This window comes from Nuphar pumila, chromosome 5, assembly GCF_984573655.1.
Source record: "Nuphar pumila chromosome 5, dmNupPumi1.hap1.1, whole genome shotgun sequence".
NCBI classification, from domain to species: domain Eukaryota; kingdom Viridiplantae; phylum Streptophyta; class Magnoliopsida; order Nymphaeales; family Nymphaeaceae; genus Nuphar; species Nuphar pumila.
The window spans coordinates 26154590-26178041 of record NC_143253.1 but is presented as its reverse complement, the minus strand read 5'-3'; the positions used below and the strand labels follow the sequence as shown (position 1 = coordinate 26178041).

General features: G+C 36.5%; 1 protein-coding gene across 1 annotated transcript; it reads left to right on the top strand.

Moving 5' to 3' along the window:
* Positions 1 to 9107: 9107 nt before the first annotated feature.
* Positions 9108 to 10022, top strand: LOC149837183 (protein VAPYRIN-LIKE-like). The gene has a single exon (XM_090007984.1). The coding sequence runs from the start codon at positions 9108 to 9110 to the stop codon at positions 10020 to 10022; it is 915 nt and encodes a 304-aa protein (XP_089864110.1).
* Positions 10023 to 23452: the final 13430 nt, after the last annotated feature.

The window sequence follows — 23452 nt, the reverse complement described above, 5'->3', positions numbered from 1 at the left end:
CGTGGACAACATCGAGTTCTTGTTGGATTCGAAAGCTCGGATACGGTTGAGAATAACTCATCTCCACCCCCCTTCTCCACTGTCAAAACCATTATTCTCATCCCTCAAGACAGAGTTTCCAAATACCTGTAGGGTAGGAGGTATTAATTAAACTTTTTTTTCGACAAAGAAAGTTGGGTACCAGTTATACAACAACAACAAGGGTCTGAAAGGTACGCGCTGACCGTTTGGTTTCTCTTGTTCCTTGAATCATGCCCCTCCTGTTTCCCCTGCTAAGAGAAAAGGAAGAGCAGCAGTTGTAAATATAAAATAAACAATCTAATAAATTATATTCAACTTAAAAGCACTCTCCTTTGTTTGTCAGTACTAAAATGTCACAATACAATTAACTTTTGACTCCCTAATGCCCCCTCGTTGCTCCTTTATAAATAGTATTGATTCTTAAAATGTTATGATATTAGGTTTCGACTCCTTGTTATCAATAGTATACATTAGCCATCATCATGTTGTAATAAGGAGTTGTGGATAGCTGAAAAACAAATTTTGCATTTACCTTGAAGCGACCCTGCCTGGACTATCCATTTAAAAGATGGTTCTTATATAAATATCAGCCTGTTTGCAGGTCCTTTAAATACTTACAGAGCGCCAGGGATATGGTGTTCAACAAGATGCAAGTTAGCATGTTGATGCTAGTATGGCTTACATCGTGGATACTCTAATCATTGGGGGAGATTCCTCCCATTATACCATCACTCATCCTTTTAAAATGATAAAATCAATTGTTCCACGCTCTTTAATGAATGTATAAATTTAATCATGATCAATCACCCAGCTTGATAGGGTGGGCTTTCTTTGCAGTTTCGTTTGATTGTTCCTATCATGTGAAGTTGCTAACATCTCAATGCCATCGACGACTTCCTCAAGCTTTACGTTTGTTCGTCATTACTCGCAGTGATTTCAACATGAACATGCATTTGGCTTTTTTATCCTCTTTGTTGCAATCAGTTTGGTTTTTCTCAACAGAACAAAGCCTCTTTTTCTTTTTGACGCCAAATGTTGGGGTTGTTCTCCATTGCTTAATTAAACAAATCTGTACACAAAAAAAATGGTTCATAACATATTTAAGAGATTTTTGTCCTACGACTCAATCTTAAGGCGATTGAGGCTATTACTTTATAAAAATGTATTCATATTAAATGTAAATACGAAATTTATTTAAGAGTTAAAACATTTGAGGAGTTACGAACTTGAAATTTTCAGAATAGCAAGGTTTAATGTTTCTCTAAAAGAAATGAGGTTTGGATCCTCTAAGGATTGTAATTCAAGTACGCAGTAACCCATTTTTTGCTTTAATTCTTAAAAATGATATCTATGTTGTAGAGCATTAACAACTAGGGATGGCAGTGGATCGAGGAAAAGAGGGGCCTCGCCTCACCCTGTTTGGACCAGGGATGAAGGGTATGAAATGGGGATGGAGGCGGGGACGAAGGTTAAAATCCATCCCCGTTCAGGGATGGAGAAGGGGATGGACTTACACTTTTTTTGTCCTGCCACGATACCCGCCTAGCCCTGCCCCGCCCCATCCCATCCCATCTCATCCCATCCGTAGTCCTTCTAAAGGACAACAATAGACTACAGGGAAATGGGGCCCCACCCCGCCTCATCTCTGTTTGAACAGGGTATGGAGGACATGAAACGGGGATGAAGGCGGGGGTGGAGGTTAAAATTCATTCTCGTGCGGGGATGGAGGTTCTAATCTTGAGATGAGGCGGGGGTGGAGACCCTATCTCCCACCTCCGGCCCGGTCCATTGCCATCTCTATTAACAACATACTCATAAGTAATCCAAAACCAAACTTGAACAATACAAATCAAGTTTAGAATAGTACAATCATAAACGATTCTCATCATTTATAAAATGAGGGTTAAAAGAATTCAGATCCATAACATTCAATCATATTGCATTCATTTTCATGACATTCATACATTTATTCATTTCCATGACAATCATTCACATAAATGAATAAGTAATCAAGCAATTTCATATTTAATTACATAATGTAAATTGGTCAAATCTCATTGATTGTATCTATCGTGAAATACACACACATGTTTTCCAAACAAGTCAAGACATATGAATCTCTCACAAATATACTATATGCATTCACATATTGTATATTATAAACAGGTTAAATCTCATTTGATTATTCCAACATATAATATACGTGCATGTTTTTCATGTCAAATAAGACATACAATTAAAGCATTCACATTCCTTTTCTCAGAGAAAGCATAAGCATGTTCATATCATGACTATGATATGCATTATTATATTTTTTGTAAGTAACAAGTCAATTCTCATAACCGATATGTATTTTTGTATTTTTATCAAATAAGAATACGTCATTTCTTTCAACCTTTCTTATGTCTCACACGTACATGCACCACATGTGTATTTCAATCAAGTCACTAACTTGAATCATCAACTTAATCACATGACTCAATACCTATCTTTTTCATTCACATGTATGCTCATATGCAATGACATTTTTAAATATTAGAAGTTCTATGTATCTATATCTATATGTTTATATACATAATAAAAGTGATTTTATGAATCTAAAGCACTATTTCTTTTGATTATTTTAAACTCATCTGATAGAACAATGAGTATAGCGGCCCAGAAACAATCATAGGGGTATTTATTATACTATATATGTTCAATTTCTCTCATATGACCTAATTGGGTCAATCCTACAATGCAGTGACTGAGATATAGAGATGGAGTCCTTGTATCGGTCTATGCCCGCATACGTCAACCGAGCTAAAAACAAAGGGTATGTATTCCCTTACTGTGCAGAGTTTATGGCCCTACCCTGTAAATCTCCTGGTAGACATGTCTCCATAACAGTCGTTGAGCAAGGATGAGGCACACATAGTCCTCCAACATCATAATATCTCACGAGGTTTGTACCATATTTTTTTCTCCAAATACGACATGAGATCAGGACGGACTCAATCATCTCGTTGACATCAAGACAAACCCATCCACCTCTAAGGGCTTGGTTTTACTGGCACCTCATTTGGACTTATGGTCCTTGATTATCTTTTATGAAAGTCATATGTCACATTCTAGTGTTATTATCTCACAAGATAACACTCTCATGCCTTTATGCATGATTCATTCACACATGCTTTCATGCACAATTTATTTAAAACATGTTTTTATACATTATACATGTCATATTTTATTCATGCTCACATGCATGATTCATTTTACAATCTTAGCATACATGACATGCTTCAGATATATTCATGGTGCACAAACATTTATTTCAGTAATGTATTCACACCATTCATATATACATTCATTTCAATCATGTACGTGCAAACATGTACCTGCAAAGGCACTACATATTTTATATTCTAAAATCATGTCTACCACAAGAAAAAAAACACTTTTATTTTCATACATTCAAATCATGCTCCGCATGATCTCCAAACCATATTTCAATATTTCTGTGATGTTTTGCATCATCCATACTCACCATGGGTAGTTTACCCGATTTCATAAGCATTGCATTTGTTTTCTTTTGTAATGTGCATTGGCTCAATAGTTGATTTGCGGTACTTAGCATTAAATATTGTAATATTTGAGGTACCTGCTTGACAATTCAATTTTTGCTTGGTACAAGCATTTAAACATTTAATACATGTCTAAACTAAATTAACACGCATATTTATGCACCTTCAATTACGAACATAAAAATGTATAAGCACTAACTCAAAACTATAATTATGATATGTGTGTTAACATAGTCGGCGCACATTCGTGCTTGCTCTTATGCATTTTTATGATGCATTTAATACATAATCATAACCATTACGAAATGTGCATAACACCACTTCCAAACTAAGCTTTAAATACACATAATTCATATTTAAAAACTAGTTTTAAAACCGATTTAAAACTGCATCTAAATCTGGATTTTTCTTTCGTAGGCATTTTATCGAACACATAGCGTACAACATAATTCCCAAAGCATAAACTGTTTTTTTTTTTAATTTATAACATGTAATACATAATTAATTATGCTAATTAAACAACTCTAAATATATGGTCATTATACTAATTACTTAGAATCTAAGATAGGCATCTAATTAGGCATCTCAAAACATATTTGTGTTAACATGATATTATGCTTCATGCGTAAACTAACTTAATAATAAAACACACAAGATTGTGACAAAACAACCTAGGTAAGCATTCTGAAAATTCAGTTAAGGATTCTTACCCTTGTAGATTCGGTAAATAAATATGGCAAAACCCAAAATTCCTAGGAGATTCTCAATGTGCAACAAACCGCAATAAGGGTTAATAACACTTGGTGTGCTCATGCTACACCAAGAAACTAGACAAAGAAGTGCAACAAGAAGTTCAACTGGAGTGTCTGAATGTTGATGGAGGCTCTACTGGTCTGCATGCACTTTGATGTAGATGTCAAAATTGTCATTCACAAAATCGACCAAGGATAGAGGATATCGGGTAGGTGATTTTCCAAGAAAATTGATGAATGCTCCAAATCGAAAAAGGATGGACTGGTTGATTATGTTAGGCATCTCCCATGGTTTGCAGGCATTTCTAGGCAACCTTACATTTTTTGCATGTTTCTCAATGCACACAGTTTTCAAGAAAAAATTAATTAAAAAAAGAAGCAAATGGGGGAAGAATAGAATGGCAATATTGAAGATGTTTATGCAGATAATTGATGAGGCATAAATTTGTTGGGCACAATTCCCAATGCTGAGAATGTGCATACAACCCAAGAAATCCTCATTTATGGGAAATCAGCTATGGGGATTTCTTTAAAAAATGTAATAGATAAAGAAGAAAATGAAGAAGAGGATGGGGAACTCACCTATGGTGTGAATCCCAAGGAGATGTTGCAATAGTAGGCATAAATCCCAATGAGTTGGACTAGAGTTGTGCACAAATCCTATGACAAAACAATGAGAGATTGGCTATGAAGAAAAGCCCTAAAAAATTGAAGGAGAATAAGATTGAGGCAATGAAGAAAAAGAAGATGAACTCACCAATGGGAGGTGTGAATCTCTAGGAATGATGTTGCTGCGGCAAGTGGCATGTATCCCAAGGAGTGGTTGGCACAAATCTCAAGGCAATAGAGAGAAAGGGTAGAAGAGAAAAAGGGGTTCACGGTTTTAGGAAATAGGAAGCAAGAAAGAGAGAGAGAGAGAGAGAGAGAGAGAGAGAGAGAGAGAGAGAGATTTTGACTGGAGTGAAGAGGAATAGAAGAGAGAGTAGGGGGTCGGGTGCCCTTGTGGGCCACACCCTATTCAGACTATCCCTTGGGTCTTGCACCCAAGGAAGTTGGATTCGAAACAGGACTGGTTCGGGTGTGGTTTCCACCCAAATCGCATTAAACCAAAAACAACAAAATAAAACATTTAAAACCCAACATTAAATAAATATTAATTTAGTTTAGAAACACTAAAAAGACTTAAATTAAATATTTTTAATCTAAAGAAAACATTTATAATTATTAAATTGGGTCCAAACCCACGTGGAAAACAAGTTCTCATTAAAAAATTAATTTACTTTTTTTTTAAACTTTGAAATGTGTTTAGAACTTATAAAATCCTTGTTAAATATATATTTTATTAAGTATTATATTAAATAAAATAGCCATTCAATTAATATGTGACCAAAATGCCCCTATGATTACAAGCAAAGATATGACATCTAAATACGTCCAGTTAATTTCAAAACTCTATGAAATCACTCCAATAATTCCTAAACACCATAATATATATGTATGACTATAAATTAAATTAAATAAATGGTTAAATGCCAATTCTACCCTTATCGAGCATAAATGAGCAAATGAATATGCAATACATCAAATGAATGAAGTTTAAAAGCGAGAACAAATACGAGAAACCTTTCTGGAGATGTAGATCACTTAATAAGCCTACCTCCCTATGAAGTACACCCCGGGTAATCCACAAACCCCATGCCTTACTGGGACTGACCAGCAACAATACATAATGTCAAGCTGATTGATCTTGAAACAGATTGTTTTAGCTTCTGGTAGGAGCAGCTATGTGTTGGGACTAGAGGTGGCAATCGGGTCGGGTCGGCGGGTTGGCGGGTCAGAATACCTCAACACAAACATGACCCATTTATTAAACGGGTCGGATGTGGCAAACACGAACATGACCCATTTATTAAACGAGTAACCCGACACGACACGGTTAACTCGTTTAATAAACGGGTCGGGTCGACACGACACGGCTACCCGTTTATTAAATGGGTCAACCCGATAACATAGACACGATAATCGCACAAGCGCACACCACCACTGGAGAGGAGAGGTCTCGGGCTCTCGGCTGCGGCTGGGTAGGAAGGAGTTAGGTGGGTGACTAAAGTGTAAAGTTAGGAGTTAGGGTTAGATAAGTTTATATATATATATATATATATATATATATATATATATATATATAAATGGGTTGCGGGTTGATGGGTTCGTGTAAACGGGTTGACCCACCCGCCTAACCCATTTATTAAACGAGTCAAACGGGTTGACAGGTTGGCATACTCCTAACACGAACACGACCTGTTTAATAAACGGGTTAGGCGGGTCAACCCGTTTATGACACGAACCTGTTTAAGCCAAACCCTAACCTGGCTAAGAAGCGGATTGGTGGGTCGGGTCAGATTTTGCCACCCCTAGTTGGGACGTTGTAGGTTCAAAACCCAATGGTATAGTTTTATAACTGATAGGGGTCTGCCTTACCCCAGCTTGCCTTAAAAAAAAGAGAGAGATTGTTTCCGCATACACAAGATGATCATCAACAGGGAACTGTAATGCAGAAGTAACTTTGTTTGAGAGCTGGTGTTGGAGATGGATGATGAGAGTGGAGAAGAAAATTGGGAGATGAAGCTCAGTTGTCAATTATATTATGAGAATGTGGTTGAAAATAACTCATCTCTACCCCCCACTCTCCACTGTCAAAACCATCATTCTCACCTCTCAAGAGGGTTTCCAAATACCTGTGAGGGTATGTGGTATTAATTAAGCTCTATTTGTTTTTTTAAACAGAGAAAGTTGGGGTTAGGCAGACCCTACCAGTTATACAACCATAAACCATTGGGATTTGAACTTGCAACGTCCCAAGAAGGTGAAGTGCACTAACTGCTCCTGCCAGATAACTCTCATTAAATACCATCCCCACTCCCACTCCCACTCCCACTCCCAATAAAGCCTAAGTTGCCGAATAAATCAAATACTGACTCTCAACTGGCAACTTTCTCCATTTTCTGCACCATGTTCCCACTTACAACCAGTTAGGCAGGAACGTGTGTAGAACGCATTAATTCAGCAAGACATAAGAACATGAGGAAGACTTTTTTTTTTTAATCAATAAAAAATATTTTTTATTTTTAATAAAAGAAATTGCATTTTACTGAATGATTTTTAAAAACTTTCAAATATTTTAAAATGCTAAAATTACAGTTGTACATGTCAGTGTCTGTGCCATCACGTCCGCTCATGTCACTAAGGACACGCATGACATATGAAGATGATGTGTTAACCACGGGAGAGCTCTTGTTTGGCAGGCACGTCACGTTGTGCTGGGACGTTGCAAGTTCGAACCTCAGAGGCCAGGCGCACGCTCAAGGTACTGCGGTGTTGCTGTGATGCGCAAATTGCCCCTCATCAACCTCTGGAATCCCCTCCTTCATCCCCAAGTCTTCCTCCTCCGCCCGATTCGTCGGTTGTGCCAACCCCAAGTCTTCCTCCTCCCTTCCGTACCAGCTGGGCGTGTGGTCCTTCTCCTACTGCCTCTCCTCCCACCGCTTCACTTCCATACCAGTTGTGATAGGCATACGCCTCAGTACCTGAGGCGTACTGAAGCGCAGGCTCAACCCCTCGCTTTTAACCACCTTGGTTACAAGGACATGTTAAAACAATACCAAGGTGTATAAAAAGCAAAAAGATAAACGCCCAGCCAAGAAATTCACCAAGTTAGTACATATTGGAATGCAGAATGTGTTTTCAGTTTGGTTTGATTATATGGACGGATTCAGATTGGCACTAGGGTCTGCGTTGGGATCCAGATCAAATTCTAACCATTTATACTTTCTATATGTAAAATACATGTTTTCAACCTAGTATTTCAGTCCATTTATCTTTCTGACTGTCTCAACTCTTCTAAAAAACATATTTGCATGTGTTTTCTACTTAATCAATTCATAAATACGATCTTTGTGCTATTTAAAAAAAAAAAACTTGTGTTTTTGTATGACGAGGAACCCTCACCACAGCGAAAGAAAACCCCCAACCAGGTGCCATGACCACCCTGCCTTAAGTGGCCCATCTTTGTAAGCTTAGCACGCATCGGTGTGCCAACTCAACGCCTTCACAACCACCTTGGCACTTAGAAGAAACATGTAGTTTAACCATTCTTCAATAAGTATTTTGCTCAACAAAAAAATCAATTGTTCTTATTACAACAAACATTTGATTAACTAAAAATCAAGAATTTTTGTTAAATTGATTCTATCTAAAGCATGATTCTTATTGAAAGTAATGATAAACACATTTATAGGTTTAGATTATGCAAAAAAAAAAATACATGCAAAGTATTGTTTTTTTAAAGGGATTTAGGTATAAATGGCCTCCAACCTTCACATTACTCAAAATCATTCTTCAATCTTTGTAAAACTCCTTCCTAGATCCCCTCTCAGCTGCCATAGAAAATCGCTCGTCAAGATACTCAACGACCATGATTCTTCCCAAGAGGAAAAATGTGGATAAATGGGAAGAAGGCCTTTGGATCATAAGAAAAGCAAGATTTTTTTTTTGCTTGGAGACTTATTTAGGTTGCTGATGATTTCTTTTGTCTTTTGACCGCTCCACACGTTGAGGCTTCTTCCGGGGGGGGGGGGTGTAGCGTAGAAAATTGTGCTCCATTTTTCTCACCCTCTTTTATTGCCCGTCGACCCACGGATGATCGTCCTCACCATTAAGTGAAGAAAAAGGAACAAAGATCAGTGAGAGAGGTGAGAGGGAGGCGAGGGTGAGGATGGATCGTCTGGTCTGCACGGACGTGAAGGAATTGGAGCTGCGGTTCAAGAGGGGGCAGCAGGGATGCTCCGCGAAATTCAGGGTGGAGAATCTGATGCACACCATGTCGGTAGCCATCAACATATCCACCACCAACCCTCCCGTCTTCACCATCAAGCCCTCCTCCCTCGCCATCATCCCTCCCCTCTCCTCCGCCTACTTCTCCATCTCCACCACCAACCACTCCGACGACAGCCCTCCCCTGAGCTTCCCGCAGGACAAGCTCTCCATAAGGAGCTTCATTCTCCCCACAGGCAAGGCCGAGGAGGAGCAGCTCCACTCCAACTTCTCAGAGCCCGGCACCTGCGTCTACAAAGATGCCACCCTCCCCATCTGCTTCACCGGCGAAGACACCGCCCGTGCCATCATCTCCGGCGGAACCGGAGGCGCCTCCATCCTACTCGCCAAGGCCGTCTCCGTCTGCACCCCTTCTCAGATGTCCGACCTCCTCCGCTCCGCCGCCCGAATCGGGAAGCCGGAATTCGTCTCCGCCCTCGTCGACGCCGGCGCCAACGTCAATTGCAGGGACGCCCGTGGATTCTCCCCTCTCTACGTAGCCGTGAAATCCGGCGACGCCGCGTCCGTCAGGGCTCTGCTCTCCGCCGGCGCGGCCGTCGATCCCGCCGTCGATCGTCTCCTCCACTCAGCGGGCTCGCTCACCCGGCTCGACGTGCTCGCCGCGTTCGTGGATTCCGGCCACGTTCGTGGATTCCGGCCTTATGGACTCCCTTTGCCTCGGGGACAAGCTGCTCATGGCGGCATGGCAGGAGGGGAACGTGCACGGGATGATGGAGTACGTGTTCCAGGGGGCGTCGGTGGACGGGATGGATCAGAACGGGTGGACACCCATGCACAGGGCGGCCTTCAAAGGTAGCGTGGACAACGTCGAGTTCTTGCTGGATCCGGGAGCTCGGATGCGGTTGAGAACAGCTCATCCCCACCCCCCTTCTCCACTGTCAAAACCACTATTCTCATCCCTCAAGACAGGGTTTCCAAATACCTGCTGGGTAGGAGGTATTAATTAAACTCTTTGTTTTTTTTAGACAAGAAAAGTTGGGTACCAGTTATACAACAACAACAAGGGTAAAGGAAGAGCAGCCGCTGTAACTGTAAACTCTATCCTTTTCCCTCAAAAACCAAAAAATAAATATAAAATAAACAATTTAATAAATTACATTCAGCTTAAAGCACTCCCCTTTGTTTGTTTGTCAGTACTAAAATGTCACATTTGAGTCTCTAATGCCCCCTCGTTGCTCTTTTATAAATAGTATAGATTCTCAAAATGTTAAGATGATACTAAGTTTTGGCTCCTTGTTATCAGTAGGATTTGTGGATAGCTGAAAAACAAAAATTGGCATTTACCTTCAAGAGCTCCGGCCTGGACCATCCATTTAAAAGACGGTTCTTACATAAATAGCAGTCAGTTTGCAGGTCCTTTAAATACTTACAGAGGGCCAGGAATATGGTGTTCAGCATGAAGTTAGCATGTTGATGTTGGTATACTCTAATCAATTGTACCACCCTCTTCAATGAATGCTTAAATTTAATGGACTTTTGAAGATTTAACACCCCTGGTGAACATGATCAATCACCCAACTTGACAGAGCGGGCTTTCGTAGCAGTTTCGTTTGATTGTTCCTATCATGTGAAGCTGCAAACGTCTCCATGCCATCGACCGCTTCCTCAAGCTTTAGGTTTGTTTGTCATTCCTGGCAGTGATTTCAACATGAACATGCCTTTGGCTTTTTTATCCTCTTTGCTGCAATCAGTTTGGTTTCTCTCAACGGAACAACCTCCTTTACTTTTCAACGTGAAATGCTGGGGTTGTGTTCCCTTCCTTAATTAAACAAATGTGTACAAAAAAAAATTTGTCCATAACATATTAAAGAGATTTTTGTCCTACTGCTCAATCTTAAGGCGATTGCGGTTATTACTTTATAGAAATTTATTTATATTAATTGTGAAGGCAGAATTTATTTTAAGAGTTAAAAGACATTTGAATAGTTGCATACAAGTTGAGATTTGTAATCATATTACAAAATATTTAAGTCCTTAACAACTAATGATCCATAATAGCAAGGTTTAATGTTTCTCTAAAAGAAATGAGGTTTGGATCCCCTAGGATCGTAATAGGCAAGAATGCTCATTCAAGTGTGCAGCAACCCGTTCTTCGCTTTAATCCTTCAAAATGATATTTATAATGTTGTAGAGCATTAACAACGTACTCGTAAGCAATCGAAAATCAAACTTGAAGAATAGAAATCAAGTTTAAAATAGTACAATCATAAATGATTCTCATCATTTATAAAATGAGGGTTAAAATAATTGAAATTCATAACATTCAATCACATTGCATTCATTTTTAAGACAATTTTTACATTCATTCATTTTCATGACAATCATTCACATAAATGAATAAGTAATCAAGCAATTTCATATTTAATTACATAAGATAAATTTGTCAAATCTCTTTGGTTGTAGCCATCGTGAAACACACATGTTTTTCAAATAAGTCAAGACATATGAGTCTTTCACAAATATAATATATGCATTCACATATTGTATATTATAAATAGGTTAAATCTCATTTTATCATTCCAGCATATAATATACGCGCATATTTTTCAATTCAAATAAGACATACAATTAAAGCATTCACGTTCATTTTTTTAGAGAAAGCATAATCATGTCCATATCATGACTATGATATGCATTATTATATTTTTTATAAGTAACTGGTCAATTCTCATAACCAATATGTATTTTTGTATTTTTATCAAATAAAAATAGATCATTTCTTTCGGCCTTTCTTATGTCTCACAAGTGGATGCACTACACGTGCATTTCAATCATGTCAAACACATGACTCAATACATGTATTTTTTCATTCACATGTACGCTCATATGCAATGATATTTTTAAACATTAGAAGTTCTACTTGTCTACATCTATATGTTTATGCACATAATAAAGGTGATTTTACGAATCTAAAGCATTATTTCTCTTGATTATTTTAAACTCATCTGGTAGAACAATGAATATAGCAGTCCAAAAATAATCATAAGGGTATTTATTATGCTATGTATTTTCAATTTTTCCCATATGGCATAACTGGGTCAATCCTACAATGCAATGACTAAGAGATGGACACAGAGTCCTTGTATCAGCCTATGCTCGCATACGTCAACTGAGCTAAAAACAAAGGGTATGTATTCCTTTACTCTACAAAATTTCTGGCTCTACCATGTAAATCTCTTGGTATACATGTCTCTGTAACCTCAGTGGAGCGAGGATGAGGCACACATAGTCCTCCAACATCATAATATCGCACGAGGTTTGTATCATATTTTTCCCTCCAAACAAAACATGAGATGGGGACGGACTTAGTCATCTCATTGAGATTGAGAAAAACCCAGTCACCTCTAAGGGCTTGGTTTTATCGGCACCTCATTTGGACTTTTAGTCCCAAGGTTATCTTTTATTAAAGTCATATGTCACATTCTAGTGTCATTATCTCACAAGATAACACTCTCATGCCCTTATACATGATTTATTCACACATGTTTTCATGCATAATTTATTTAAAACATACTTTTATACTTTATACATGTCGTGTTTCATTCATGCTCACATGCATGATTTGTTTCGCAATCTTATGCATAATACATTCATAGCATACATAACATGCTTCACATATATTCATGATGCACAAACATTTATTTCAGTAATGTATTTACACCATTCATACATATATTCATTTCAATCATGTGCGTGCAAACATGTACCTATAAAAGTACTGCATATTTTGTATTCTAAAGTCATGTCTACCACAAGAAGAAAAACATTTCTATTCTCATACATTCAAATCATGCTTTGCATGATCTCCAAACTGCATTTCAATATTTACGCGGTGTTTTCAATCATCCATACTCACCATGGGTAGTTTACCTCATTTCATAAGCATTGCATTCGTTTTCTTTTTTAATGTGCATTGGCTCAATAGTTGTTTTGCGGTACGTAGCATTGAGTATTGTATTATTTAAAGTACCTACATGACAATTCAATTTTTGCATGCTACAAGCATTTAAGCATTTAATACATGTCTAAACTGAATTGACATGTGTATTTATGCACCTTTAATTATGAATATTAAAATGCATAAACACTAACACAAAACTATAATTACAATATGTGTGTTAACATAATCAGCTACGCACATTCGTGCTTGCTCGCATGCATTTTTATGACACATTTGATACATAATCGCATATTTGGCATCAAAAAATGAAGAAGCCTATGTATGCATTAGAAAAGTGTCAAAGAAGTTACTTGAAACTGTGCAGTTAATTCTCCATCAGTCTGTTGCAGCTCATGAAGACCAGTCTAAGAAAATGGGAGTGAACAACGAAGGTGAAAATCATACTTCCCCTAACCCGCATGAGAACTTTCGTCGAAGCGTAAACATCATCTTCAACAAGTGAGAACTCAACAGTGTAGATTATGATGAAAAAAATCTCCTAGCAAAGGATATTAAAAGAAAACTTGCATCTGATCGCAATCGTCGGAGGACAAAAAATGCACTAGAATTGGTTGGCAAGAAAAGGTCTAAGAAACAACCAACCCCAAATCAAAAGCAACCAAGCCCTTCGCTTGAATAGGTATATAATACATTATATTGCTTCCCATGTAAATTGCATTACGTGTAGCTTATCAATATCTAACTTATGTAATTTTTAACATACAACAATACCCTACAGACGTACACTACAATGTTAGAACCTTCAATCCTACCGACCGGTTTGAATGAAACGATGACATTAGTTTTACAAGTCTTTTGGTATGTAATCAATGTTGGGAGGATGTTTGCATTTCTTGTTAAACTTAATATAGTGTTTTATATTGTTCTGTTTCATGATAGGCTTAGTTTAATTCAAAAGTGAGCAATGAAACACAGAAATCACGTGTGAATTCTTCAGCTACATAATTCTGTAAATAAATTGTATTAAAAGTAAAAATTGTTGTTTCATCTAGCCTTCACTTATACAAATCAATGTACTTATATTGTATTTGAATCGTTGTGTAAAAAGTTATTTTGTGAATAAACTGTATTAAAAGTAAAAATTGTTGTCTCTTCTAGCCTTCACATATACAAACTGTTATACATGTACTATAGTTGAATCGTTGCTTAAAAAAGTATTCTGTGAATAAACTATATTAAAAGTAAAAATTGTTGTCTCATCTAGCCTTCACATATAAAAATCGTTACACATATATTGTAGTTGAATCGTTACGCAAAAATTTGTTCTGTAAATAAACTGTAGTAAAAGTAAAAATCGTTATTTCATCTAGTCTTCACATATACAAATCGTTATACATATATTGTAGTTGAATTATTGCGCAAAAAGTTATTCTATAAATAAACTGTATTAAAAGTAAAAATTGTCGTCTCATCTAGCCTTCACATATACAAATTGTTATACATATACTGTAGTTGAATCATTGTGCAAAAAGTTGTTCTAAGAATAAACTGTATTAAAAGTAAAAATCATTGTCTTATCTAGCCTTCACATATACAAATCATTGTACATATATTGTATTTGAATCGTTGCGCAAAAAGTTCTATAAAAAAATTGTATTAAAAATAAAAATTGTTCTCTCATCTAGCCTTCACATATAAAAATCATTGTACATATATTGTATTTCTTTATCGCCTTTTATTAATCAGTCATAGTGTAAATCCTGATAGGATATATTGTTCACATAGACAAAGCTCGTAAAAGCAAATCGCGATATGACAAATCGTCTTCGCTTTATGTCTGAGACTGTACAAATCGTGATAGAATACTTCTTCTATAAAAAACAAATCGTGATATGTTATAGAAAAAATTATATAATTATAGAATGTTACGTTGCAACAAAGAATTATAACCGGTTGCAAGCCAATCGGTATCAAGCAAATCATGATATCACGTAGCCTTCATACGTACAAATCGTTTTAGCATTTTATCAATCATTATGTAAATCGTGATAGGAAGACAACTAGTAAAAGCAAATCATAATTTTCATAATACACAACGCTAAACGTTTTTTCGATTTTTATTTACGAAGGCCAAACATTACAACAATTTGTTCAGTGGCAATTGTGTGTTACATTTATTAAAAAAAAATATACACTTATAGAATGTCAAGTTACAAAATAGAATTATAGAATTACAATAAATAATTATCGGGACGTTGATTTATATTTATTAAGTTATCGTGACAACGATATGTCTTTGTTTGTCGTTGTGAATGATATCAATATGTAATATCGTGATTTACTCATATTGATTTGCAACTGTTACTAAAATATTGTGAACACAACTGTGATATCAATTTGTAATTGTTACTTAAGTACATATCAAGTTGTAAATCGATTTGTATTTATGAAGTTACCTCGATTTGTACTTTACTAAGTCAAAATATTGTGTCAATTTATTTGTTGTTTTTCTTTTCCGCCTTTTATGAATCAGTCATTGTATAAATCACTATAGGACATATCGTTCACATAGACAAAGCTCGTAAAGGCAAATCGCGATTGGATAAATTTTTTCTGCTTTATGTTTGTAGTTGTACAAATATTGCGATAGGTCAAACGGATTTGGTGGGATGAGATGTATTCGATTGAGAGGATGGGTTTAGGTGGGGGAGTGATTAGATTGGGTTAGTGGGGAGACCCATTTAGATATTATCAAATCTAAACTCAATCAAAAATATTATATATATAGATACATATTTACATATATATTTTAATTAAATTTATTTGGGTTTCAAATGAACCCAAATTCTATTTATTTAAGTAGGATCTATTTAGAGTTTAGATAGATCCAAAACTTATTATATTCTAGTGAAATTCACAGTACACTAAAAAGATTTATTTAGATCATAAGTGAATCCAAATCTTGTTTTCTTAAGTAGGATATATTTGGGTCTCAAATTGAATCCAGAACCTAACAAATTTATTTTACCTTCATGAGATCCATTTAGGTCTCAAGTAGATCCAAAAGCCTTATTTACTTATTGGAATCCAATTGGACTTAAACCCTAAACCTGGTCTCGTCCAAACCCTGATCAGAGTCGAAACTCTTTCCATATCGATTTGGGTCAACCCAAATACTCTGCAAAGATCACATAATTTTTTCAATTAAACTTTAAATAACTTGAACAAATGTTGAAATATTAGCAATAATGAATTTGCTAATTAGTCAACCGATAAGTTTTCAGAAAAAAAATTTTAATGAATTAACTATAATAATTCACAAAAATATCTTTTTAATTTATTTCGAAATTCTAAAAAATTTGTGGACTTCCTTTTCAAATATCTAAATATGTGAATTTGTATTGTTTAGGTACTTTACTAAGTCTAAACATCATGTCGATTTGTTTATTGTTTTTCTTTTTTGCCTTTTATGAATCAGTCATTATGTAAATCGCGATAGAACATATTGTTCACATAGGCAAAGCTCGTAAAAGCAAATCGCAATAGGACAAATCATTTCCACTTTATGTCCATGGCTAAACAAATCGTGATAGAACACTTGCTCTATAAAAAATAAATTGCCATCGGTTATAAAAAAATTATATATTTATAGAATGTTACATTACAACAAAGAATTATAACTGTTTGCAAGCCAATCGGTATCAAGCAAATCGCGATAGCACGTAGCCTTCATACGTATAAATCATTTCAGCCTTTTATCAATCATTGTGTAAATCACGGCAGGAAGACACCTCGTAAAAGCAAATCATAATTTTCATAGTACACAATGCTAACCGCTTCTTCAAATTTTATTTATGAAGGCCAAACATTACAACAATTTGTTTAGTGGCACTATGTGTTACACTTATTAAAAAAAGAATTATACAATTATAGAATGTCATGTTACAAAAAAGAATTATAGAATTACAATAAAGAATTATAGAATTACAATAAATAATTATTGGGATACAAAAATCATATAATGTTTATTCAGTGGCACTTGACGACTCAGATGGACTATGACCTACAAATCGTCTCTTTTTCCTTGGTGGACTCTCTTTCCTCTGTGGCATCTTGGTTCTCTCGATCTTATTAAAACCACTGGTAATCATCTCTACCAGTGTACCATATTGTGACCGCATTTGTCTCTCCAAATTTTGCACCTACTTCCAAAACTCTTTTTTCTCCCTTTCTAACATCTCTAACCTTGTGCCGGAGACTACCTTCTTCTTTGTGAGTTGTATTGGCTCATCATCATGTACTGCAACTGAGAGAATCATAGTTGTAGCCGAAGGGACACGATGGATGTTATTTCTATGCTGGGAGACGACATGCTGGGGGATATAAGAGACCTTACTTCCAGGTTGCTTCTTCTCAATCTTCAGATTTCGACGCATGGGTTCCCAATATTTTTTGAAATAGTTGGAGTCATATTGTTGTTCTTTGTAATCATATGCTATGGCACGAACACTACCTTTGTTCCAGTTATCCAATTGTTTTCTGAAGTGTTCATGCTAATTCACGTTTCTGGCCCCACCATTATTCATCTTCCTTGTCACTACCACAGGCTGCTTTGGGGTCCACTGTTCCAAGCCAACTTATAGGAGAACTCGACTACCATGCTGCAACTCGGCTTCAGATTTGTTAAATAGCCAAATATCGTAGTCAGAGTTTCGCAGTCTTGGCAACAATCTCTTAGTCCTCGTCCTCGTCCTCCCCATCTTCATACGGTCTCCACACAACCTGTACATTGGAGATTATGGTTTAGGTATAGACATAATTATTCATGCTAATGAATGCTAAATATTAAAACGATTTATAATAACGAGTGTTAAATCTATTACAATGATTGTTACTAATTAGTGATTTGTATTAAAATGATTTACACTAACGAATGCTAAATATTATAATAATGAATACTAAATGCTAAAGCGATAACGCTTTGTACTAATGAAGACAAAATCCTACAATGAACATTACTTAAGAATGCTAAACATTACAAAAATTTACACTAATAAAAGTTAAATGCTAAAGCGTTAACAATTTGTACTAAGGAATACAAAATCCTGCAACCATCATTACTTAAGAATGTTTAACATTAGAATGATTTATACTAATGAATGTTAAATGCTAATGCGATAACGATTTGTACTAACGAAGGCAAAATTTTGCAGCGATGGTTACTTAAGAATGCTAAACATTACAACGATTTACACTAATAAAAGTTAAAAGCTAAAGCAATTACGATTTGTACTAAGGAATACAAAATCCTGCAACAATCATTACTTAAGAATGTTAAACATTAGAACGATTTATACTAATGAATGCTAAATGCTAATGCGATAACGATTTGTACTAACGAAGACAAAATCCTGCAACGATGATTACTTAAGAATGCTAAATATTATAATGATTTACACTAATGAAAGTTAAATGCTAAAGCGATAACGATTTGTACTATGTAATACAAAATCCTACAACGATCATTACTTAAGAATGTTAAACATTAGAATAATTTATACTAATGAATGCTAAATACTAATGCAATTACGATTTGTACTAACGAAGACAAAATCCTACAACGATGATTACTTAAGAATGTTAAACATTTCAATGATTTATACTAATGAATGATAAATGCTAAAACGATTTTAAATCATTTACCTCATTTAATTGCAGACCATCTAAAATGAACTTAGCATTATCCTCCTTGACATTTATTGTTGCCCACCGGTCGATCTTAGGAAAACCACAAATCGCAGGGTCACACTGAGGTGCAAGGTGACAATATGCCCCCACATTCAGGCCTACAAAAATGATATATTAGTAAGATTATAACCTTCAACGATCTTAGTCTACAACTAGTAAATATATAATAAATAATTACCTGGACAAATGGCCAAAATGGTCCGACGATTTTTGTACTTTTACTCGCACGGTAAAGTTGATTGTACAAGTGTGCGAGCATAGCAACACCTTGTGCATAGTTGTTGACTTCATCTAAGTCTTTCAAGAACTGCAGCCACTGGTAACTTAACCTTAAACCAGACAAATTCAAAAATTAAGTAAGTCCAAAAAAATAAAGAAGGAATCCACGTAACTCTTGGTCAGTTGTTTCATATGCACATGTAGCGGATCGGCCTTCTCATTTATTATGAAAAGAAGAAACTTTCATCAATGTGGAATTGCTTCCACCAGAAATACATTGACCTCAGTCCTCCATCGACATTCCTAGAAGGGTCGTGCACTTTTTCCTTGCGTTATAGTTTGAATCATGTGGTAGCACAATACTTTTATGGCACTTAAGACCGTAATCCGCACCATATCTTCTAGGGTCATGGTGATCTCGAAACCATCAAACTGGAATGTGTTTGGCTTATAATTCCACTTATTGACCAGGTGGGTTATGGTGTTCCAGCATGTTTCAAAATAATGATGGCTCAGAAGGCCACTGAAGTGCATATTTCACAATCGATCTTTCTGATATTCACTCAATTGTTCATACCACAACAGAACTACAAGCCAATGACACCGCCCTCTAAGCTTTTTACCTGGTGCTCTACTTCTCTTGTGACCTCCCTGTAACACAAAATAGCATATTATTTATATCAAATCAAAATTAGTCTCATTTGTACTTATACATGTCGTTGTACACAGTAATCGCTATAAATAATAATTGTTGCACACTCGCTGTCACTGTAATAGTATACACAATAATCAATATCAAAGTAATCGTTATACATACTAATCGTTATTATGATAATCGCTATACATAGGTCACAGTAATTGTTATACATAATAATCGTTATCACAGTAATCGATATACATAATAATCGCTATCACAGTAATCGCTATACATAGTAATCGCTATCACAGTAATCGCTATACATAATAATACCTATCACACTAAATCATTATGTAATTGCTATATGTATTAATCGCTATTACGGTAATTGTTATACATAGGTCACAGTAATCGCTATACATAGTAATTGCTATCACATTATTCAATATACATAGCAATCGCTATCATAGTAATCGTTATACATAATAATACCTATCATAGTAAATCATGATAGACAGGAGTGATTTATGTACCTTGGTCAAACTTTTGTGATCTTCATTCCCTCCCTCCCTCCTCTGCCTTTCTTGTTGTTCCATCATTCGCTCCTCCTATGCCTTTCTTGTTCCTCATTCATTCTCTCCTCCTCCTCTCCTCCCCTGCCTTTCTTGTTGCTCCTTCTCTCTGCCGCCTCCTTTTTCTGCTTTTCTACTTCTTCCTTCATTCGATTCTTTGCTTCCTTCCTCTGCTTTTCTACTTCTTCCTTCCTTTCCCTTTTCTTCTCTTTTTCCTCCTGCTTCTTCCTTTTCTTATCTTCCTCATCCTCCTTCTCATTCTCCTTCATTTGCCTTGCCTTCTCTTCCACATCCTCTTTCTCTTTCCTTTGCCTTTCATTCTCTTCCTCATCCGCCTTCTCCTTCCTTTGCCTTTTCTTCTCTTCATAGTCCTCCTTTTCCTTCATTTGTCTTTCCTTCTCTTCCTCATCTGAATGCTTCTTCCATTGCTTTTCCTCTTCCATCTTTATCATTTGTTTTTCCTTCTTTTCCTCCTCCTTCTTCTTATTCTTCCTTTGTCTTTCCTTCTCCTACACCATCCTCCTCTTCTTCTTCTTCAATTGCCTTTCATTCTCTTTCTCCTCCTTATTTTTCCTTTGCCTTTCCCTCTCCTCCTCCTCCTTCTTCCTTTGCTTTTCCTTCTCTTCGTCATCCTTCATCATCTTTAGTTCTTCCTCATCCTTCTTCTTTTGCTCTTCATCTTCAATATCAGGCTCCGCATCATAAAATTTCAACGCTTTGTCCCTGTCATTATTATTCTCAATCTTTATTATATTTTGGTACATTTCATAATGCTCATATATATCGGACTGACAGATAATTTCTCCAATAGTCATCCCCTCGAATGGTAGAGGCTTTCTTGTCTTACGAATTTTAGTCATTGCTAACCTGCACAACACATAAATTTAACTGCATCATTACATGTTACAACCACCTCCCCAAGTATATATTATTATGAATTATCACATTCGTTACATAATCACCAACATTACAAATCGTCACAATATTTGGCTTTATAAGTAAACATCGTTGTAATATTTAGCAAACTTAAGTACATTTTGTGGTAACTTCATAAATACACATCGCTACTGCATCAAATGTATAAATTGTTGTTGCTTCAAACGTACAAATTGCTACTAATTTAAATATATAAACCATTCATACTTTAAACGTACAAATCGTTGTAGAAATGGCACCCTTCATAAGTACATATCGTTGTAACGTTTGGGCTTCATAAGTAAACCTCATTGTACGATTTAGCAAACTTAAGTACAAATCGTGGTAACTTCATAAATCATAAATACACATCGTTACTGCTTCAAACGTATAATCGTTGCTGCATCAAACATACAAATCGCTACTGCATTAAATATATAAATCATTACTACATTCAAACGTATAAATTGTTGTAGAAATTTAGCATTCATAAGTACATATCGTTGTAATGTTTGGCCTTCATAAGAACAAATCGTGCTAACTGTTTTTTTTATGCCAAGAAGGTGGATAGGTATAAATCGATTTGTTTCAGTATGAAAATAGGTGTTATTTAGCATGAATAGTACAACCAATTGTAAGATTTAGCATTCAGATTTATAAATCGATTTGTTTACATAACGAAACCTTACACGAAACTCACCGAAAAGACAAGAGTTTTGGTAATCCGACAATAGAGGAGAAACACCCATAAGGTAGATGCAGACGATGGTGGCAACAGTGCTCTCACTACGCAGACAATGGCAAAGGGTGCTCCGACGGTAGTAGATGATGGCAAAGGTTGCTCCGGTGGCAACAAACGACGGGTAAGGTTGCTCCGGTGGCAACAAACGACGGGTAAGGGTGCTCCGGTGGAAACAAACGACGGATAAGGGTGCTCCGGTTGCAGCAGACGACGACAAAGGGTGTGTCGTCAAAGGGAGTTGTTGTTACAGTAGATGGTGTGTCGTCAAAGGGTGATCCGGCGGCAGCATAGGAGTTTACTGCTTAGGGCAAAAACGGAATGTTTAGACTTTGAAGAGTTTAGATCATCCTCCCTTTTTTGGATGGAGGACATTTATATCATTTTCTTGAATCGTCGTTTCATGGCGGGAATGGCGAGAAAGGGTACTTAAGTCTTTGTAACCGCACCAGGCTCTGACGCTAAGTGATGCTGACACACACGGAGATACGAGACCCACGTGCTTATATATGTGGTGCTCATTCGGACCCCGAAACACGCATCTACGTGTTCAGGGGAGGAACATATAACCTGCTTCGCCCATGCACAGGGTGGCCTTCAAAGTAGCGTGGACAATGTTGAGTTCTTGCTGGATCGGGGAGCTCGGATGTGGTTGAGAATAGCTCATATCCACCCCCCTTCTCCACTATCAAAACCATTATTCTCATCTCTCAAGAGAGGGTTTCCAAATACCTTTACGGTAGGAGGTATTAATTAAACTTTTTTTTTTGACAGAGGAAGTTGGGTACCAGTTATACAACAACAACAACAACAACAACAAGGGTCTGAAACGTGTCGTTTGGTTTCTCTTGCTCCTTGGATCATGCCCCTTCTGTTTCCTTGTTAAGAGAAAAGGAAGAGTAGCAGTTGTAACTGTAAGCTCTATCCTTTTCCCTAAAAAACCAAAAATAAATATAAAATAAACAATTTAATAAATTACATTCAACTTAAAGCACTCCCCTTTGTTTGTCAGTACTAAAATGTCACAATACAACTAACTTTTGACTCCCTAATGCCCCCTTGTTGCTCCTTTATAAATAGTATAGATTCTCAAAATTGTTAAGATGATACTAAGTTTTGGCTCCTTGTTATCAGTAGTATACATTAGCCATCATCATGTTGTAATAAGGAGTTGTAGATAGCTGAAAAACAAATTTGGCATTTACCTTGAAGAGCTCCTGCCTGGACCATCCATTTAAAAGACAGTTCTTATATAAATAGCAGGCAGTTTGCAGGTCCTTTAAATACTTACAGAGTGCCAGGGATATGGTGTTCAGCAGGATGCAGGTTAGCATGTTGATGTTGGGGTGGCTTACATCGTGGATACTCTTAATCATTGGGGGCGATTCCTCCCATTATACCATCACTCGTCCTTTCAAAACGATAAAATCAATTGTTCCACCCTCCTCAATGAATGTGTAAATTTAACGGACTTGAAGATTTAACACCCTTGGTG

Coding starts and splice junctions, on each gene's coding strand:
- LOC149837183 (XM_090007984.1), top strand. CDS start 9,108: ATGGATCGTCTGGTCTGCACGGACGTGAAGGAATTGGAGCTGCGGTTC.